At 43.2% G+C, this 23098-nt stretch overlaps 1 protein-coding gene across 3 annotated transcripts in view; it reads right to left on the bottom strand.

Moving 5' to 3' along the window:
• VTI1B (vesicle transport through interaction with t-SNAREs 1B) overlaps window positions 1–23098 on the bottom strand; it is a 121091-nt gene that overhangs the window by 85471 nt on the left and 12522 nt on the right. For all 3 annotated transcript variants that reach the window (XM_072429074.1, XM_072429073.1, XM_072429072.1), the window contains exon 2: window positions 2075–2133. In XM_072429074.1, the coding sequence (XP_072285175.1) occupies window positions 2075–2133 (59 nt within the window). The remainder of the gene's footprint in view (window positions 1–2074; window positions 2134–23098) is intronic.

Raw genomic sequence — 23098 nt, 5'->3', positions numbered from 1 at the left:
CTGGCTCAGTTCTGGCTCTGCCCACTAAAGTCAGTACAGGTTGCCATAGTTCCTCGCTTGGGGTAGCACAGGACTCGTAGTGTGACAAAGGAATACAGAGGCTGCTCTCCCTCTCTTTTTCTCACTTTTGTTCTCGGTGTCCTAGCACAATAGAAGATTAAAACATATATGATGATATTAATTAGAAGGAAAAAACAACTCTTCCTCAGTGGACCAGGTAATACAAAGGCATACCCAAGATAACAAGATAAAAGGAAAACATGGGGAGGGTATCACATTAAAACATATACAGTAAACAGCCAGGTTGAGTAATTGTGAAGATGGAATTTCTTCCAATGTTACTGGTCCACATCACATGGTCTGCAAGTCATAGGAAGAGAGGCTGCTTTTTGAGAGGGAGCATCCAAAAAAGTGCAAGCCCCAGAATCAAGGATCATCTGTACTTCATGGGTTCCTCTGAGGACATGGAAGAATAAGGAAAGAGGAGTCAGAAATGCCATGGGTTAACTCACCTTCCCCACTGGCCTGACAGGACCATTATGCAAAAGATGATCAGAAGACCCACAATACAGGCAGAGATTAGCCTGAAAGCACCTTTTGCACTCCTCTGCGGACAGCACGGGTCTGGACCTGGAGTGGGCGCAGAGACCGATGGTGGAGGAGAAAGTGGAGCATTGAAAGACAGGGGAGTGTGCAGAGTCCCTAACTTCTCCATCCTACACTCCCATAATCTTCTATCCATTTTGGTTGCCAGCCTAATAAAATCAATTAGTCCAAAATACCCACTCAGGCTAGTTCATCCTTCAAGGACTCCGGTAACAACATGAAATTAGCATTTGAGAGTGAGGTCATTCCATTGGGTATTAAAACTCCATCTGTGTAAATATGTGAAAATATATAAATATTCCTTAAACAGTCTGCTTGTTGGAGGCTGCTTCAGTGTTGGCAGTGTGATAAGTTGAAATGCCAGGTCTGGGGCTCCCCCTGGAGGAGGAAGATGAGAATACATTCCTCTGCATAGATTTTGGGCTGAAATGAGACAGATGTGTCTACACCCCCTTTAGCTCTGATAACAATATTGCCCGATACCGACATTGAGATGGGCACAGCCTTTATTGCTCTCCCCTCCAGAAGGGGCAATAAATGTCTGACATCAATGAGCCTTATTGACTTGCCCTGTCCACAGAACAAGTCATCCAGAGGTTTGGCGCATTATAATGGCCACACCCCACATTCCAAGATTTGTCATCTGGAGGCACGATGTACAGCAACTATAAGGCCTGCAGGAGAAAGTCAGTGGACCAAAGCTTCCCAAAGTTACCACAAAAAGTATATTCATCATTCAAGAATAGCCACTGAACACTGCACTGTGAATACGCTGAAACACAGCCTGATGGGTTGGGGAAAGCCCTGTGTCAAGTTTAAGGTTAACGTAAGAAGGGAGGAAGGAGAGAAGGGCAGCTTGTTATAAGATGGGATACAGGAGGTGAGAGGGAGGGGGACAAAAGGAAAATTACATCACTTTAGGGTGTTGGCCTTTTAACTCCTGAGCTGGAAGTTTGGCACTGGGTGGGCCTGACAGGGTGGAAGCATTAACTCCTTTACAAAAAGGCTGGGTACCCCATTCCCAGGACATACCTCACACTTGCTTCGGCTTCCACAGCCAAACCTATGCTTAGGTATTATCCCTGGTGAAGAATGTAGGGCTACCTTTTAAACTGGCATCTTTAGTTGTTCAGGCAAGAGAAACAGTTTACAGGAGCTTGAGACAAAAAAAAGCAGGGTTGACAGTAAAACGAGCCAAGTTAAAAAAAAGTTGAACATCAAAAAAAAAAGAGGGTCTTAAGTCACCTGAATGTCGGAAAGTGTAAAGCTTATTTTCGTAAGGAGAGTGTGCAAGCAAATAGGGACAGTAATAGCATGACTTACACTTGTTTCCCAGCAAGTATGAGCAAGTTACATAAATTGTATAGAAAAAAAGTTAGCTACACAGGATGACCCGAAGATTACATTGATTTTACATATCTAAGATAGTTAAAAAGTATGTACAGAACATTAATGTTTTGATAGTTACCGCTTCATGTGCTTCAAACTGGTTTTCCTCAAAGTCTTGAAAAAGCTTTTTCCTTTCCTCTGAGAAGGGAAAAAAAGATTTTATGTCAATGTATGTATAAATATATATCACACATCACATTATAAATACAGTTTAATGTCTGAAGCGCAGACTGTAAAAAAACAAAACAAAAAAAAAACTACATTTGTGTATCCTGTCTTCTCGCAATCTAAAAATATATTGGTCAACATTTTTATTCATAGGTAGTTTATGGCCTTTAATTATAGGCAACAACCAAACCAAAAGAAAATAAACCTTTGGGGCAGCCTATAGAGTTTCAGCCAGGCTAGTGCAAAAGGTTTTAGGGTACCAAAAAAAAAAAAAAGTAGATAAAACCCTTGACTCTGACTTCCCAGTTTCTGGTACTCCCGACCCCTCTGTATTTACAGGGTTGCTCATTTTATCTTCACACTTATGCATTCAAACTTCACACTTTTGCAACTTCACAAAAAAATTAGACCCCCTATTTATTCATAAGTTAATAAATTTATTATAAAATTAAATATAACACAATATTTTTACCATAAAAGTTTTTCTCAAGAAACTTTAATAAAAATATATGAAATTAAATTAATGATTTGTCAATTATAATGTTTTTTACTTTATATTAGTTTTAAACTTAAAAATCTTTTTTTCAGGGTTTTGGGTTGTAATTGTACAACCATAACCAAAATTATTAAGACCTATGAATCTTCCGCTAGAGTGAAAAAATTACCAACAGGAGGTCTGAGCAATTTCAAGTTGGATGAAGCCCATAAGCAGGAGTTACGCAACTTAATGTCTGAAGATTGCAGAATAAGCCTTAAGAATTTTGTTAAATCTCTATAACACTGTAATAACACAATTTTATCACTCTTATGAATAATAACATTAACCCTTATATGTTTTTTCCATCAGTCCTCTGCAGTGATGAATCAGTGACAATAAGGAGATAAGAGATTCATCTCCATCTGTATTCAGTGTAATTTCAATGCTATGATACCTCCTAGATTCCTCTGCACACACGCAGCAATGGGTGTGTTATCTTTCTATAAATAGAACACGGGAAAGACGAAAGTTGCCCTCATGCTGCTCCCCTGTCCACACTACACAGTGGCAATCTCCCAATTAAGTTTTCTTCATTTAAGGAGGAGCCAGTGGCAGCGTCTGGACGGCTGCCGCGGGTCCGCCCTTATCTACACACTGTAAGTACACTTCTTTATCTACTCCTACAGTTATTGCATTGGAAGCCTCACTGGGGGCGGTCTCTTAACTTTTATAGTCATTGTATTGGTGGCTTTACTGATTACAAGTTAACAACTGTTACATACACTTATCTTATAATATCATAAGATCTATTTATATGAAAACCCTTTATTTTAGGATTCACCTATCTACATCCTGCAATCCTTTCCTCTCAAGTATAATCCGAATATAGATCAAAAGGCTTTTATTATCTACAAGTTATGTGCAAGGTATGCTATCCAGTGGCTGCTTTATATATTGCATCCATTTTTATTTTACATTCACGACTAACAGCCAATTTAATTATATATTTTTCTATAGTCACTGCGACAGGTCTAGGAAAATATGAACTTTAAATAATGAACTTTAATTAATCACACCCACAAGCAATTTGTAAGTACTCCCACTTAAATAAATCAGACTACTCCTCCTGCTATTATAACCATAATTATTCCTATTCTATCATTTTACTCATCAGATCCGTCACATTAATCCATACAAATTAGTGATTCACCTTAGACTTATATACATCAAGTCTGAGACCCAAGTAAGATCCCTTAATCACTATTTACTTCATTTTTTTTTCCTTACTACATTATCATTCTTACCATATGGTATTTCTTATATACATTTTTAATACAAATATCCAGTAATACCAGAAGGGAGAGGGAGAAAAGGGGGGAAGGAGGGGGTGATAGGGATGGGGATGTTCCCTGTTCTCCCCAAGATATTAGGAGTCTATGCAGTTGGGCCTCCCTCTTTTTACCCCCCAATCTCCACCAATCCCCACATATTTACATTTGTAAACATCATCACTGAACAAATCCTTCGCAGTGACCTACACTCTCTCCCACATGATTCTAATTTTACACTAGCTCACCAGAAAGCTCTAGATAACCTTAAAAAGTACCAAATATTATTATTAAACCCTCCGATAAGGGAGGAAACATTGTCATTCTCAACACAGAATACTACAAACATCTGTGCTATCAAATCCTAGATAACAAGGATTGGTATTGTACCATTCCGGATAACAACATTTCAGAATTTTACTAAGAATATAATGACATCATTGCTAGAGCATATACAGATAATATCATCAACTCCAAAACCAAAGAATATCTATCCAATAAACATCCCATTCTACCCACATTTTATGCTCTACCTAAAGTCCATAAAAACCTCTTACGCCCCACAGGGCACCCAATCATCTCAGGCATTGGGTCTCTTACAGCCAATGCCAGTGAATTAATAGATACCTACCTTCGGCCTCTAGTAACCAATCTTCCTTCCTACCTGCAGGATACTATTAATATTCTGAAATCCACACACAATCTGCAGGTTCCTTCACATACATGTATCGTCACAATTGATGTGTAGGCTCTTTACAGCAGTATTCCTCACTCTCTTGGAAAAAAAGCAATACATGAATGGTTAAATTTGAGCTACCCTACCTCCCTCTCATACAACAATTTCATCATTACCCTCCTGACATATATACTCAACCGCAATGTCTTTACGTTTGATGGCCATACCTACCTCCAGGTACAGGGCGTCGCCATGGGAACACGTTGTGCTCCCTCTTACGCGAACCTGTACCTGGGGGCATGGTAGAAAATCCTTTTTTTACAACCTGACAGGGCTCATTACCAACAATACATCTTTTTTGGGAAAAGATACAAAGATGATATTAACATATTTTGGACAGGTTCTCTATCCTTACTGCTAGAATTTTTTGACTCCATACAATCTAATAATTTCAACCTAAAATTTACAATGGAACATAGCAACATTCAATTACCATTCTTAGACCTTTTCATTAGGATAGATGAGAATATAATGCTCAACTACTACGTTATTTCGCAAACGAACAGCTGGCAACACCATACTCCACGCCAGAAGTGCCCATCCCAAAGCTCTAATCCAAAGCATACCTTACAGTCAATGTTTGAGATTAAAGAGAAACTGCACCAATGAACAGGGTTTCCAGATAGAAGCCAAACGCCTAAAAGAAAGACTTCTAAATCCCGGGTATCCAATTAAAACTTTAAAGAAAGCGTACCAAAGGGCATGCAATCAAATAAGACAGAATCTCCTCTTTAAAACATCTGACATTCCACAGAACAAAGTCTCTACATCTAGAGTCATTACAAGGTACAATCAGAATCATGAGTTTATTTACAACACCCTGAACCAACACTGGCATATTCTTTACTCTGATCCAAATGTAAGGAATTGTATTACCAGAAAACCCCAAATTACATATCGCAAATCCAAATCACTCAAGGAGCATCTGATTTCCAGCCACTTCCGTCACTCTTTACCTCTGAGCTCTACCAAAAGTATCCCTGGCACATACAAATGCAGCCACTGCAAACAATGCAACTGGATTAAAGTTTCTAACAGTATAACATTACCCAACGGCACCCCCCCATAGATCACCTTATTATATAGACTGTAATACTTCAAATGTAATCTATCTGATAACATGTAGATGTGGAGCTTTCTATATAGGCAAAACAAAATGCTCATTTAAATCTATGAACATGTTTATTCCATTGAAGTGGGTAAAATTATTACGCAAATATGCCATCACGTTGGCAGCAAACACAATTTTGATGTTTCAGCGATCCAATTCTTTGGTCTCGACCATATTCCCACTAATCCTCGTGGTGGAGATATAGATAAGAAATTACTCCAAACAGAATCCAAATAGATTGTCAAATTACAAGCACATAAACCGCCAGGCTTAAATGATACTTTGAGCTTCAAATCATTTTTATGAGCTCCTCTGAATAACTCTGTACTTGCACTGCACCTTATAGAATTATATTCTGATTTGTTGCTGCTAACATTTGGTCATTGTTAACGTCAAGACAAACTAGTGTTATAAATTATAATGATACTGTACTGTAATATAATCACGTATGTACAACCATTATGTGCACTAATTATCCTGTTCTCAATTGTAATATAACCTTGTATACATTTATACTTTCCTTGTACTTCTCTAAAAGTTTCTACTATTTGGATGTGAATGTTACTATCATTGATTTCATAATAATGTATTACTACCAATCATGATTATATTGCAATCCACTCAAGTGTGGAACACTCCCTTCTACTAATAAACGACTTGCGGTTTATTATATGACTCTAAATGATACTATATGGGTCCCAATATAGGTGAGTAATAGGATCCAGGAATAGGACTCAGTCAAGTCCCCCTTGCAAGGTAACTTTCTAACATTCAAGATTTATCTCCTTTAAAATCCACAAACACACAGCCCCCTCCTGCACACTGGCACGACTTGCGGGGGACAGGGCGCCACATTGTGTGGTGCCTGAGCTTCTACACAGACTAAAATCAGTCTGTGTTTAGCCCTGTCTTAGTCACCCGTATGACCCGCCCCTTAGGGGTGGATCAACTCCCGGGCTCAGGGAAGCTGCATTGTCAGCTTCCCCTACCCTGTGAAGTAGCCTGGCCAGCTAGGGGGAGGAGGAGGAGGGGGGGGGGAGGTAACTGTATCCCTCTTCTCTCCTCACACTGCAGGCACGTGCACTCCTGATGTATGCACACACCTGCAGCAGCTGATCTGAGTAACGGAAGCTTAACCCCCCAACCGCTAAGCCCGTAATTTCTGACGCTTTTGGAACAGAAATCTAGAAATCAGTGTAACGCTCAGGTGGTTAATTAGATCCAACATAAAAACACTGAAGGTACTTCCTACCATTTCTTTGCTAGCATCTGACTATGCAACAATCACAACTTGCGGGTAAGCAGGAATTTTTATTCTAATCGTTACTTTCACCCTCTACACACTGTATTCTTAACTAATTGTAACTATGTGTTAGATATACATTGTATAGGATATAAGATACCATACTAATATACTGTATACAAATAGCCCTCTCCTGATTTCTTGCTACATGACTTACTGAATATAAACATCTTCCCTTTTACTCTCTATAGGTCTTCAACTTCTATACATTCAATATACAACCTGCAACCTTTTATAAGCACAAGACCACAGGATGAATACCCTTATTCACCCTAATTTCTCATCAGTTGGTACTCAACAACTTTGTTAGTTTAAATGAATCCTACTTGGTAAGCTATTATATTTTACATAAGATCAATATCCTTACTTTTTAACAATCCCTATATCTTGACTCTCTTGTCAGTGATGAGTACATAATAGTAATACCTAATACTAAGCTATACATAAGATCAATATCCTTACTTTTTAACAATCCCTATATCTTGACTCTCTTGTCAGTGATGAGTACATAATAGTAATACCTAATACTAAGCTATAAATTATTAATTACAATATTTCAGTGTATCAACACTACTTTAAGAACTACTGTCCTTAATTTATCACTCAGAACCTATCACTATACCATCTGTAAGTACTATTTTTTATACTATCTTATAATTTTCCTATTCATATGAGAATAAAGCAGGACCCCATACCAGACATAGTTGTATCTCCTTTTACTATATCTGAAAATTTAAACATCAATTTGCAATATAACCATCATTGCATATAACAATTTACTATATATAGTTATTTGTGATTTCTAACTGTCACTGATATATATCTTCCTTCTGTGCACACAGACCATAAATCGTATAAAGTCATATCCCCGAGGAAGCCTAATCTGGGCGAAACGCGTCGGGGACTTGTATACGGAAAATACGGTCTTAATATATTACCTTTTCTCGTTTTTCTTTGCTGTCTACTGTTCATGCTAGCAATAATTTGTCTAGTAAAACACCCTATTTCTGTGACTCAGAACAGAAATAGGTGTAACTAACAGAACATGTTATGTTAACCTGCAAAATTATTTTTACGTCTGTGTTTCTTGTATAACATAACCAGGCAAGACAATGTACTACATGTTCTAGGTCTGTGAACTATGTATTTTTATGACCTTGGTATATATGAAGTAAATATATAATAATACATTCATAGCTTGACTTAAAACTCTTGAGCCTCAAAACCTTTCTTTGCTTTCTCCTTACACTCCATGGTTTTTCTGTAATTTTATATACATTTTTCCCATTGTTTCAGCACTCCAGCGATTTCATGATTGGCACATCCATCTTGACCAAATATTGACATACTTTTATGATGGAATTGGCACAATTCCAATACTGTAATAATGTAAATACATATCTCTTTATTACCTCCAGCAGTTTCCTTAACGTCACAAGAGTTGTTGCACTTTGTATCAATATGTACACTAATATGATAAATGTATACTTTTATCTTCTTTGTAATGTTACTCAAACCAGTCATCTTTGCAGTTTTAGGGTCTCCATTATCCCCTGAGGAAGCACATTTGTGTGGAACGCATCAGGTGAGACTCTGCTTTTTGACTCATTACCTATACGCAAGTTTGTGACTTTTTAGTGAGTTGTACAGTTTGTAAAAAATGACACCTTTGCTACCCTATAGCTTTGTTTTATCTTTATAAACTGTTTTACAAATTTTTTGTATACTAATAAAAACTGTAGTTGATTTTTACATTATTACTTTCTTTGTGCCGTCAAAAAAAAGAACAAAACATAAACAAGGATGGCTTCTACAGTCAGTTTCGATGAGCGATCATACTTTTCTACTTCTTTTAATTCTTTAAAAAAAACTCTAGCTGGAATCCCTTTAATTGGACATTTTCTGGTTGTTTATCCTTCACGCATATGCGATGTACATAATAGTAATACCTAATACTAAGCTATATATTAATAATTACAATATTTCAGTGTATCAACACTACTTTAAGAACTACTGTCCTGAATATATCACTCAGAACCGGTCACTATATTATCTGTAAGTACTATTTTTTATACTATCTTATAATTTTCCTATTCATATGAGAATTAAGCAGGACCCCATACCAGACATAGTTGTATCTCCTTTTACCATATCTGAAAATTTAAACATCAATTTGCAATATAACTATCATTGCATATAACAATTTACTATATATAGTTATTTGTGATTTCTGTCACCGATATATATTCCTTCTGTGCACACAGACCATAAATCATATAAAGTCATATCCCAGAGGAAGCCTAATCTGGGCGAAACGCGTCGGGGACTTGTATACCGAAAATACGGTCTTATTATATTATTACCTTTTCTCATTTTTCTCTGCTGTCTACTGTTCATGCTAGCAACAATTTGTCTAGTAAAACACCCTATTTCTGTGGCTGTTTAATTGGACATTTTCTGGTTGTTTATCCTTCACGCATATGCGATGTTGCTTTACTTTTGAAAGTTCCATTTTGTTCAAGTAGGAATCAAAGTCTAATTCTTCATTTGAAGAGGATGATATTGAGTTACCAGTGCTAATAGCTTCATCCAGTGGTTTTCCTTTAGGTAGTAATCCCTTCATGCGAACTGCTACATCATAGAGGGCCTTTTTTGCCGTATCAGTCTGGTCATTGCTCAACAACATTCAGCTCATTGGATCAACATAATTAGCAGCTAACAAGATTTGATTATCCAGTAAGATATTCTCTCTTTTCTTCATTGAAGATACATTGTCATCAGCTATTAACCCTCCACTTTTGTTCAGGCAATATATCAAGCTCTTCCATTTTAAGAAAAAATTACCAGGTGTTAAATCTGCAGATTGCAAACTCTTGGTGACAGTGAGTGGGTTAGAAAGTAGATTTTCCAGTAAATTTACTTGTGTTCACTGGCTTTCAGTTAATAAAACATATTCATTGTCCAGTTCTTCAAGAAAGTCTTTTAGTTCAAGAAAACGCTTCACCATCAAATAAGTGCCTCCCCAGAGTGATGTTTGATTCAAAATGGCTCCTTTTCCTGCACATCTTTTCAAAATGGAATCTGTTTTAGGGGCCCTGGCTGCAATCTCAATTTGTCAATTAGAGTAGCTGCATGATCTTTCAATCCATCTCTTATTGCAAGTTGCGAGTGTGAACAGCACAACACATATGTTGAATAATATTACACTTAGATGTTTCTTCAACAATGTTATTCAAAATGTCACTATTCTCTTCGCTTTCAAGTTCTCCAAAACTTGCAGAACTGTCTTCCTTTAATATCTGTCTGTCACTTTCTTCATCTACTTTCTTCATTTTCTCAAGTGTGCAGCAATCAAAATAGCTGCTTCCTCACTGGCTGCAACATAGGCTCTCTGGGCAAAATCTTTAAGTGCCTAGCCACATGCCAGAAGAGAAGCCTGGTGCTTTAACAAAATCTAGAACTCTATGATGTGGAGGCAAACTTTGTAGCAGACATGATGGAACCTTTATCTTTTAAAAGAGACCCAGTAAAAGCATAGACAAACTTCATAGAAGGAACCTTGAGGTTACTGCTTTAAGTAGTGGTGCTCTCAAACAATGACAATCTGTAATTAACTGCAAATCTGCTAATGACTATGAGAGTTGATCAAGATACATTTAAGAGTTTGTGCTAAGCAAAGGGTATTCAAACAAGCTTTATCTCAAAGTGTGGGAATCTAAAAATACATGGCATAGACAAAGGCAGATATGTATTCTTGCTATAGACAAAGAATGATGATTCCTGGGTGCTGGTATCAAGATGAATATTGTTGTCAAATTACAAAATGTTAAAGTGAGAATTGTTTCCCAATTGTCTAGTGGACATACAAGAAGATATTGCTCCAAACTGATTACCCTCTGGAGTTCGCTCATTATAGAACAAAGAGTACTGTAAGAAGTCACCCAGGGACTAGCAGGAACTTAAAAGGGAAAAAGTGTTTAAGACTATATATATATATATATATATATATATATGTATATAGATGTGTCAACACTTGCTAATATGAAGATTTGTCTTATTATAGACACATTGAATTCTGTTTCTCCTGATGAATCAAATTATGCGAAACTTGTTAAGAGACACATGTTGAATTAATGAACAAAAATGTAAAAAACAATGGTCACGTTTTTATGGTTTTAAATTTTTTTTTTCAAAGTTATTTTTACATTTTCAAATAAAGTAAACAATAACATTACACAACAATTTTGCATAGAATAATAGGAAGAGAAAAAAATTAAAAAGGGGGGTTTTAAACAAAAGAAGAACAGCACCAACCAATAAACCAGACATCAGTAGAATAAACATATGAGGTCAAACATAGTTCAACACCTCCTAGGTTACAAAGTCTAAATACAGCAGGCAATAAAGTAGTTTTCCAATATTGGCAATAAAAAATATAATACAAATAAGCGCAATAGTACAAAAATAGACGTTATTCACAGATTTAAAACTTCTGAAGTATACAGGCATATCAAGTTTAGAGTGAAAGGTTGGCGGGTAGAGGTACCTTTTAATCATTCACCCCCTTTAAAAACATTCAAAATTTTAGGTTGAAGAAAAAAATTAAAAGAAAAATAGGGAGAGGGGAAGAAGTTAAGGGTTACCTGCTTGAATTATACATGATTATAATCTAACCACGGGTCCTATGAGTTGTAGAACTTGTTAAGACTGTTTTTAAGAGTACAGGTCACTTTGTCATTGACCATTATCCAGTTAGGTTTATTTTTAGTAAACTCAAGGGGAATAATTGAAGCTTTCCAGTAAAAAGAAATGGTAATCTGAGCAGCTAACAGAATATATTTAATTAGTCTAGTTAACTGTTTTGGAACTATATCCTCTAATTGGGAAAAAAGAGTGCAGTCTATTTTCCTCGGGATGTTTACCTAGGTGACAGAGCATATTGGGTTGAAAATGCAGATCCAAAATCTCTGAACCCTGGAACATCTCCACTAGGCATGGAGTACAGTGCCAGTCCGATGACATCCACGAAAACAAAGAGGCTAGACTGAGGAATAGGCTTTATGGATCCTAACCAGGACCAGGTACCATCTCATCGAAACCTTATATTTGGCCTCTATTATCCAAATGTTCAGAGATATTTTGGAAATGGACACTAAAAGATCCTGATGTTCTTGGGCACTCCGCTCCACCTCAAAATCTGACTCCCATTGCTTAATATAGAAAAAGTTTCTTATCGTGTGAGAAGAGAGCGTTATATACTACCGAGATCCTCCCTTTGTATTAGGTATAAAACTGCAGTTTTTTTTCAAATCAGGTATCTGGTAGGGTGGTTTCAACCCTTTAGTTTTATTTTGAATAAAGGACCTGATTTGTTGATAATGGAAAATTTCTGTGTATGAAAGGGAGAGGCTCTCTTGTAAATGGGAGAGGCCCAGAATAGCCTTGCCATCAAGAACATTTACGATTTTGAAAAAGTGAATTGAGCCGGTTCTCAACCTGGAGGAAATTCAGGATTATGCCATAGGAGACCAAGTGAAGCATAGGGGGAAGTGCAGGTTACAATTAGTTGTCCATTCCAAACAGAGAGAGCATATGAAAGTGAAGGACAGAAAATCGCAGGTCTCTTAGAGGAGGGGATCCACATAAGGACCTCGATCGGCATTGAGGTCAGGTCAGTCTATTGTGGCTTGGGACGCGGTTTAGTATACTAGTTTGGCCTAACGCTGTGATTTGGGCTGCTCTGTGGTATAACATCATGTTAGGTACACCCAATCCTCCCAATTATTTTGGAGTATTTGATGTAGTTGCATTAATTAGGGATGAGCGAGAAGGCCTCTGACACTCTCATGAAAATTTCCTCGAACATCCGAACCAATTTTTTCGCAAATTCCAATAAAGTCAATAGGTCGAGTTTAAACATTACTAGCAAGGCCCTTATACATGTTGGAACCACCAAATTTGCTAGGAATGTGTAGAACAGCAGCAACAAGGGAAAAATACAAAACTTCCAAAAGGTTTTCCAGAAACTGGCAGGCAAAGTGACAGCAGGCAAATAGGATTTTTGCGTGATGGACAGCGTACAGAAGGCAGCATAAAGATTAGGACATTAAAGGTGGTGCTACGTGTGAACTCAACCCACTAGCAGCAGTCTCTGCTGTCAAAACAGAGGGAGACCGCATTGCTAGCTGGCATCATGACCTGGATGACATAGTGTTAGGAATGTCACCCATAAAGTTATGGACAAGTAGCGCGGTGACATTAGGCAAAAGGATGAAGGACCATAAACATAGCATGGGTCAGCCAGAGCAGTAGCAGTGTGTGGCCTCTGGTCAGCTATCGCCAAGGAGACCGCATTGGTAAGTGTCATGGAGAGCTGAGTGTAGTGCATTGTCAATGCCACCCAGAAGTGTGTAATACAATTTTACTGAATAGAGTATTGACAGGTGGCTGCAGCAGCAAGAGGAGGCGGTGGGCCCTAAGATGGAACAGGGACCGCATTGGTAACTGGCATCTAGAGCTGGGTGTACTGCATTATCAATGTCATCCAGCAGTATGTAATACAAGTTTTGTGAATGGAGTACTTACTGAGCAGACAGCAGCAGCGACAGCAGGAGGCGGTGGGCCCTGAAATGGAGTGGGGACCGCATTGGTAAATGGCAACTAGAGCTGGGTGTAGTGCATCGTCAATGCTACCCAGAAGTGTACAATTTTACCTAATGGAGTACTGACGGGCGGCAGCAGCAGCAGGGAGAGGCGGTGGGCCCTGAGACGGAGCGGGCAACACATTGGTAACTGGCACCTAGAGCTGGGTGAAATGCTTTGTCAATGCCACCCAGAAGTGTACAATTTTAGTGAATGGAGTACCAACAGGCAGCAGCAGCAGGAGGTGGCGGCAGTAGGGCCTGAGATGGAGCAGAGACCGCACTGGTAACCGACATCTAGAGCTGGGTGTGGTCCATAGTCATTGCTACCCAGAAGTGTGTAATATCTGAAATTTGTGATTAAACGTAGAAGGGCCAGACCAAGATGTTTTGTGTGCCAGCACTGTTGCTGTGGTCTGTGGTGCCAGAAGCGGTAGGAAGGTAGATGATATTGCTAGTTTGCATCATGAAGTAGATGACATGAATGCCAACCCTCAATCTTACAATACTTAGCTGAAAAATAGGTAACGGCAATGGTACTGGGGGTTTTCATCTGCAGTTTGTTGGTATATTGCTAGCTGGCCAAATGGCAAGCATGATATCGGCGATGAATGCCACCCCTGGACATTGCGATAACTAGCAGAAAAATTCAACGGAGCAGGCTCAGCTGACTGGGTGTTTGGTGATAGGCAGCCACAGACTCACCACAGGAGCAGTGTGAGTTCACAGAGGCATCTTGGTTGGCCAGTCCTTGTGTCAATCAGTGACATCTGCAGTGGGGGTACAATAGCTGTTAGTAACCCACCTTTCATTAATTTTCAAAAAGGCGAGGCGATTGACATTTTCCGGCGACAGTCGTGATTGGTTGTGACCACTCTGCCAGCGGCACTGAAGGTTCTTTCGGACAGATCACTGGATGCCAGGCACGAAAGACGCTTGATGGCATACTGTGTCAACTGCAGGCAGATTTCAAGCCTGCTGACCCAAAAATTGTTGGCGTCACTACTGTGACAAGCATCCTCCTCATAACTGCTGTCGTCAACACCACCACCAGCCAGAAAAGAGCCAACGTAATCATGCACCATTCGCTTCATCCGTTCTCGATGGTTATGCCCCCTCACTTCACTTGTTTGAGGTGGCTGCATCAAGTTTCACCAGGCATTCAGAAAATCACCCCTGCCCTGGCCTTGGCCTTTGAATGTGTGTGGCCTGCTGCCACAACTGCTGTTGCTGCCGCTAAAGGAGGATACGGTGGAGGCAGTGTCCGCCTGAGCTCCCTGTGTGGAATGTGGTGCGTGGAACTCCTCACACAGCTGGTCGCATAGTAGTCTGCTCAGGCGGGCCAGCTTTTCTTTCTCTTGCGCCGGGTTGGGTAGAAACGGTGACATTTTGTCTTTGTAGCGGTGATCCAGAAGGGTGGTCAGCCAGTATTCATCCCAGTTTTTGATGCTGCAAATGCAGGAGTCCCTCCGTAGGCATTGCAACATGTGGACACACATATGAAGGGGTTGAGGGGTTCCCTGGGCACATCCTTCTCCTGTCCCTCAGTAGGCGCCAAAACATCTTCCTCCTCATTACCCACCTCCTCCTCTTCAAGCTGCGGCAGTTCCTGTTGTTCCATCACCTGCACAATGCCTGGGGCGTGACAGCACAAATGCGGGTTGGACGGGTCCTGTCCAGCAGCCCCAACATGGTCTCCCTCATCATCATCATCATAATCACCTTCCTCCTCCTCCTCTTGAAAATCCTGATGCAGGCCAGTGTTCCTTCTTGCTCCTTCTGATGCTGGCTGTGCGCTATGGAGTGTAATGTCACCTTCATCCTCCTCCCCCATTCCTTCCCCTCCTCTCCCATCTCCACTTTCCATAAGACCACACAGGGTATTATCAAGCAGAAAGCTGATGGGCATGACACCATTCTAGCCTGACCGCTCCTGACTCACAACGTTTGTGGCCTGCTCAAAGGGGGCCAGTACCTTGCACAGCATCTCCATCTGCAGCCACTGGCCACAGGTAAAATAGCTCAGTTGTATGGCTGTACCAAGGGCCCCACTGTCTCCATGCACCACGCTGACCAAGTAATGGCGGATGGCTAGCTTTTGCTTACAAACTCTGGTGCCTGCGGCTGAATGTGTTTGTACGGGCTGTGCATGTTCCTGGGTGCGAGAACGTAATTGCGGATTCTCTCTCTCGTTTCCAGTGGGACCGTTTCCGGGAATTGGCTCCAGGAGCGGACGTACAGGGGACCCCTTGCCCGGAAGGGTTATGGTCGGTGATTTGGGGGCATTAGCGGAGCTCCTTAAGGATTCGGTCGCTGTGGGGACCTGGCGGGCCTATGCTACCGTCTGGCGGGAATGGTGGGAGTTTCTGGAAGGTGAGCAGGGGCATGGACATGCGGCTAGTGGGGAGGAGATGGTTTTGTTGTTTTTGTTGGGGAATTTTCAGAGAGGTGTTTCTGGTGGGGTCATGGGTAAGAAATTGGCGGCCTTGGCCTTTTTGTTTAAGGCCTTGGGGCAAGTGGACAGTACTAAATGTTTTTTAGTTAGACAGGCGTTGAAGGGCTACAGGAAGGGGAGGGGTCGTGTGGACCGAAGGAGGCCTGTGTCGTTTGAGTTGTTGGAAGGGATATGTATGTTGGAAGGTATATGTAACACAGTGGGCCGTGTATGTTTTGATGCGTTTGAAACGGTTCTTTTTAAGGCTGTTTTTCTGGTTACCTTTTTTGCGGCTTTGAGGGTGGGGGAGGTGGTGTCTCCCAGCAAAGGAAAAGCGGGGGGCCTGAGCCTGGGTGATGTGCGGTTTTCGGGGGGTGAGTTATGGGTCTGGATTCGTAGGTCAAAAACGGATCAAAGGGGAAAAGGGGCCCGCCTGGTCTTAAGGAGTTTGGAGGACCTGGCTTTATGTCCGGTAAAGGCCTTGGGTGACTATGTGGCGTGTCGGCCTCAGGGGGCTGGGCCTTTGTTTGTTCATGCGGATGGGTCATTCGTGACTCGTTTCCAATTTGTGTCAATATTTAGACGATGTGTGGTGTTGACGGGTAGACGACCGGGTGAATATGCCGCTCATTCCTTTCGGATAGGGGCTGCCACTGAGGCGGCCAGGTGGGGTCTGGGCCCAGAAGTTATAAAGAGGATTGGTCGATGGGAATCCCATCGGTTTCGGCTATATGTGCGGCCGCATTTATTGTAGGCAATTTGTTTGGACAATTGGTGGGGTGTAGTCGGATCTGTGGTTTGGTTCTGTTTTGGGGTGGTATTTTTGGGGGCAATGTTGGGCTGGATCAGTGAGGTTTTTCTTTGTGTTCTTTGTTGCAGATCGACCAGTTTGTTTGGTGTGGATCTTGGGCCATTCATACGTGTATTGGGGGGCCAGAAGGGCTGAGGTACGTCAGGATGGCAGGCAGTTAGGCTTGCAGCGGGAGGTGGCCAAGGTGCATTGGATCGGGATACCAGGTATGCAATGGAAGCGGGTGGTTCCCGAGGTGCACAGGTTTGCGTTTTTGGATAGAGCCCCTGATGTGTTGGTGTTACACGTGGGGGGCAATGATTTGGGATTTAGGCCTATGAGGGAGTTGATTCGGGACATTAAATTGGATTGCTTGAGGCTTAGGGATGCATTCCCGGGGACCATTTTGGTTTGGTCTGAGATGGTGGCTCGGCTGGCATGGCGGCAGGCCCGGTCGGTGGTACGGTTGAACAGGGCCCGAATAAAAGTCAATAGGGAAGTGGGCCGCTTTATGGGGAAGATTGGGGGTTTGGTGGCCAGACACAGGGAATTGGAAACTGACTCGGAGTTGCTCTTACGGAAGGATGGTGTGCACCTTAATGCAGTGGGGAATGATTTATGGTTATTAAGTTTGGGTGACGCGGTACAGCGCGCAGTCAGGGTGTGGGGGTGCTAGCAAACTTAAGGGGTCAAGTTTGCGGCTGGTGGCGGGTTTTTGTCTGTTGATAGGGTCCATGGAAGTTAGAGGTGGGGTAAGGGAAATGCAAGAAGGGATGGGGATACGAAAAATTTGGTTGGGACAGTAAGGGTGGCCTTGCATGACACTTGGTTGTTGTGGAGGCTTGTGTGGAATGTGGGGTCCGCTAATTGTCCCTGAGGCGGGGCATGAGCGCCTGGGGGCCTGGTTGGAGAAGCGGAGACGGATGGAGTACTGTCAAAATAAGTTACCTTTCATGGACCCGTTTAAAAAGAAGTGTTCCGGTTATGAAAATATTGTTATGTATATGTTTAATTACATGGTTAATAAAAGGGGGCTGCTGTGGCCAATTATTCACCAAGAAAATGTGTTATGTTTCTTTTATTAAGGGTTATTTTGGGGGTGGTGAGTGGTCGCAGCAGAGGAAGGCTTCTAATGCTGTGCCCAGGTCATGCACCTGTACAAAACGGTTTCTTTTGGTAAATAGCAAGAGGTATCAAACACTGAAATATCTGTATTTTTTTATAGTAGAATAGACATTTTTCTCGGTGGCAGCCTCTGTTGACACTGGGTCCTTGCTAAGTGCCGCGGCAGCAGTAGGGGAACGGCGGACATGGCTGAAGATGGAGAGAGCCTGTCTCCATAAGTCCTGCAGTCCTGGGTACATGCGGAGGAACTTCTGCACCACCAGTACATGAGCAAAGCAGGGTACGTGTTATGCGGCCCATGCGCAGCGCGGCCACAAGGTTGGTCCCGTTTTCCCACACCACATTGATTATTGTGAGCCGGAAGGGCGTCAGCCAAGCCTTAACCTCTCTGTGCAAAGCGGACAAGAGTTCTCAGGCGGTGTGACTTTTCTACCCCAAGGACACCAGTTTCAGCACTGCATGGCAACGCGTGTGCTTGAGGGAGCCGTAGTGGCATGCCGGCTTAACCACAGTGTCCTCCGTGGCTGGCCTTTCAGGAGAAGTGCCCAATAGAGAAGGGTTGACGGTAGAAAGAATGCGGAAGGGGGAGGAGGAGGGGGAGGACTGGAGTGGCCTATGCTTTCCCACCACACCCCTCCACGGGGGTACCAGGTGCTGTAATGCCTCTTGCAGGCTACCGCCCATTGAGCTATGCAAGGCCCCCCAGTGAAGGACAGGTAGCGTCCCACTCCGTGCCTGGTTGTCCAGCTGTCCACGGTGAGGTGGATTTGGCTGGACACTGGGAACGTGTAATTGCTCCTGTCACGGCTGTGCTGGTTGCTGCTGCTGCAGAAGAGCCTGCTGCACTTGAGGCCCCCGAGACCCAGTCCACAATACTCTCCACATGATGTGGCTGTATGATTGTATTCTGCCCTCTCATTACATCTACCAGCGTACTGGTGCTCCGCACACATCTCAGACCTGTTTGACAACTTGTGCTGCTGCTGTCCTACAGTGGCAGACTCCCTGGGAGTATGCCCCCTGCCAGATGTGGCAGGTTTCTCAACGCCATGCCTTCCTCTGCGTCTACCACTCATCTTTTACTTATTCGGGCAAAAATGCACCTGTACAAAACGGTTTCTTTTGGTAAATAGCAAGAGGTATCAAACACTGAAATATCTGTATTTTTTTATAGTAGAATAGACATTTTTCTGTAACAAACAGGCTTCTTTGGTAAATAGGAACAGGTAGCAACAAAAACTGAAATATCTGTATATATACAGATACACAGAAGGCTCCTACTAAACTTTCCCTGGTCACAATGCACGTGTCCCCCTGCTTCTATCCTTCACACAGAACACAAGATGGAGTGACTAACCCCTCCCTCCTTCCCTGTATATATGCCTGTGCTCACATCTCTCCTGATTGGCTGCTGGGCCTTGCTCTGCATCCTGGGAGCGAATAATGTGAGTTTAGGCATGACAGCATGTACTTATTCTTAGAAGTGATCAGGCTATTCATTACTTTTATCAATGGCACCAGCACTGTGGAGACAAACCTGTTTATTCTTGTTAAATTATAGCGTACCTAAACTCAGAATCTTCACTTTACATAAAAGGGTAAGCCTACCGGGATACCTACATCATGTATCCCGGGAGGCTCTTGGGTGCTCCTTCGGCATGCACAGAAGGAGAGAGCAGATGCAAGACACCCCCAGATGGATTCGACTGCCCTGCAGGATTGAAGGTTTCTGACGGGTTCTTCAAGAGGGAAAAGGAGGGAGACCAACATTGGCAACATATATTTAATAGCCACAAATTCAGAGATAGGGTAAACATGTTTAGTCAAAGTGAATGCAAATAAGATACAGCAAATACTAGTAATAACCCAAACATAGTGCAACCAACCCTAAAACACACAGAGTGGCAGCAAGCTATATACAACAGGCAAGAAATACCTAGAGCAAAGCAAGGAGAGGATTTCAAAGAGCGAGTGGTCAGAGCACCAGCAAGGTTTTAGATCCAATGCTAAGGCAGAGGGAGGCACATATAAATTATCAAATTTGGGCATAATGAACATATTCAGTAGGAAGCAATTCTCTAACCTGTAATAAGTACAACTTCAGAATGGTACTACTGAATATCCTACCCTTACTCTTACCCTAAAGATACCTTTATTTAGCCACCAGCTAAAATTGTTTGGGTTCCAGCCCCGCGGTAAACTCTGGGTTACCCCAAACCGGAGCAAGTGGCAAATGAACCGTGCATATCTCAGGGCAATGTTTCAGTCTATCCCACACTGATAAAGAGTATTGCAAGAAGGGGCAAGGAATTCTGGGCCACAATCAAGAAGGAATCCACATCAAGGAGGTGATTGCAGCCCTTGAACTAGGCTGTGCCTCAATGTCTACCTGTTGGGGGACTCCAGGCTATGATCCTGTCCATAGACCTCCAAAAGGCATTTGACTATCCTGGGACTACCTTTTCTATATACGTCCACATCTGAATTTTAGCAGCATCTTCCTGTAGCTTGTAACTACTTTATTTACCATGCCCTCTACAAAGGTCTTGTTAGGGGGTTTCCTTTCAGATGTGTTCCCGATCGAATAAGGCACCAGACAGGGTTGTTGCTGCTGGCAATAGTCATATGCAGCTATTCAACGTAAGAGGTACCTCCTGTGGAGAGGTGAAGCATAAATGCATGCTTTTTGCAGACATTTTGCCGTATCTTACTTTTTCACGAACATAAATCCTGAACCGGTTCGAGATTCCTAATTTGCTGATCTGTCAAGGCTTGCAGGTTAAGGACTAACTGAATGGCCACAAATGTCAACCTTGACCAAGCCTCCTTAAAACAGGCTTTTGACTTTAAGTGGCAGGTCGAGGCCCTTACCATATTTGGAAATCAAACACGCCCCCATTCCCAACTACTTGCACCAAGCGAATTATGAACCTCTACTTGAACAAATTTTTGCAGATCTTCCCCTGCCCGATCTTGGCTTTGGGGGGCGGGGGGGGGGGGGACTGCGGAAGTTATGATGTTTCGCACACTCCCAATCCCTGTACCATAGGTCTCCACCTGCTCCAGGCATTTATCTGGGGTTGCAAGGGGAGTTAAATCAAGCATATCACAATACTCATCCCCGGAAAGGTAGGCCTTGGGGTCCCCAGATATTACGACAGAGTTGCACAAGTGGCTTAGCTATCTTGCACTATGCCATTAACCAGAAGGCCTCAATGGGTTGACATATAAGGTCAGACTAACACGGGGGTAGCAATTGCCTCATTCATGTGTATTCCTGTATCTGCGTTCTTTTTGAACTCGTGATTTTTACCCTTATACCTTATCTAATAAAAAATATATTGAAATAAAGCAAGGGACACTAGGGCCTTCCTTAGCCCGGGGGAAAGGGGACAACTCTGTCTAGTGAACCATTTGATAAGGATCTTGTGTGAGAAGAAGCATAAAGAGTGGCTAGCAGCCTTAGGAAGGTGTCACCAGAATTCATGCGTTGGAGTGTAAAGACGCACTCGGCGGTCACGGCCGCCGGAGCGCTTAAGTCCTGGTGGGACCCCCGGGGTTCAGCGCCGCAGTAGGAGCCCCGTAAGGGACCCTCCTGCTCCCCCGGTGAAGAGGCGTTCAAAGGATTCCAGCGGGGGAGCAGGGAGGAATCCTCAGCGAAGGCGGGACCCGATGGAGGCGCAGCAGCAAGAGGATTCGCAGAGGGGCCGGGCTGTGATGCGGAGCGGAAGAGGATTGGCCGGTAACGCAGGAGAGGAGGGCGCACTTACCATGGGCGGCGGTGCCCGGACTGGCACTGGCTGGATGAGTGACCTGGTGTCCGGCGGCGGTCTGGCCTCGGGGGAGGCCCAGGAGAGGATTTCATCTGCGGTCCGGAGGAGCTGTGGGGGAGTGTCGGCAGCGGGCTCCGGTTCGCGTGCTGAGGGGCGGAGCCTAAGGCGGAGCTTGCGGAGAGTGATTCCGGGCGGAAGTTCCGGGTCGATTGCGGCGCCCAATGATGACGTCATTCGGCGGGACCCGGAAGTCTCGGCAGAGGATGACCGGAGCGTGCAGGAGGAGGCCCGTTCGGAAGAGGACATCGGGGAGGCGGCAGATCTAGCACCGGCGGGGCCAGAGAAGATGGGGACGGCCGCGGGCCTGAGGGATGAAGTTTGCTGGGGTACCTGCTGCGGAAGGGGCTGTGGGGGGCACCAATAGGGGTGGGACTGTGACTAGCGAGGTGATGCCGGTGTTGTCTGGGGCGGGCCCTGTGCAGAGCATGCATGAGGGGTCGGTAGAGCAGGTTGGGGGTGCCAGTAAGGAAGGGGGTGCTGTGGTTCAGAAAACAGGTATTGGGGGTCAGGATGTCGGGGGGGAGATGTCCTCCCCAGGTATTGCGGATGGTGCCAAAGGGGAGGTGTATGTTTGTTTTGAGGGCCCTTTGGGGGCACATTTGTCGATGGACGTGAGAGAAAAAATTTGGAAGGGGGAATATGTTGAAATTTTTTCCTTATTGCCAGTGGAGCGTTTTGGTGGCCGTGATGTGAAGCTTGGAGAGGGCAAGCGTGCGGGGGAGGACAAAGGTTTGTGGCGTTTGATACCAAGGACTTTCCAGAATTGGTTGCAGGCATTTGCAATTTTGGCCAGTATTATGGGCGAAAAGGCTCCTGAGAATTGTTCAGCGCTTTTTTGTTACTTGGATGCGATTAGTGAAGCATATAGGGTGTATGGAGGGATAGCTTGGCTGCGTTATGATGAGCAGTTTAGGCAGCGGAAAGCTATGAGGCCTGGCATGCGTTGGGATCATAAGGATATCAGCCTGTGGATGCGGCTGATGACGTCCGCACGGTTGGGTCCGCAGCTTTTTCATGGTGGCGCCGGGGGTGCAGGAGGTGCGGGACCCCTGGCAGGTAAAAAGAAAGGCCTGTGTTGGTTGTTCAATGAAGGAGTGTGCAAGTTCGGTGCTACCTGTAGATTTAAGCACGAATGTTCCAGTTGTGGGGGAGCTCA

Source organism: Pyxicephalus adspersus, chromosome 12 (assembly GCF_032062135.1).
Source record: "Pyxicephalus adspersus chromosome 12, UCB_Pads_2.0, whole genome shotgun sequence".
NCBI classification, from domain to species: domain Eukaryota; kingdom Metazoa; phylum Chordata; class Amphibia; order Anura; family Pyxicephalidae; genus Pyxicephalus; species Pyxicephalus adspersus.
This window is presented reverse-complemented; position numbering and strand designations above follow the sequence as displayed.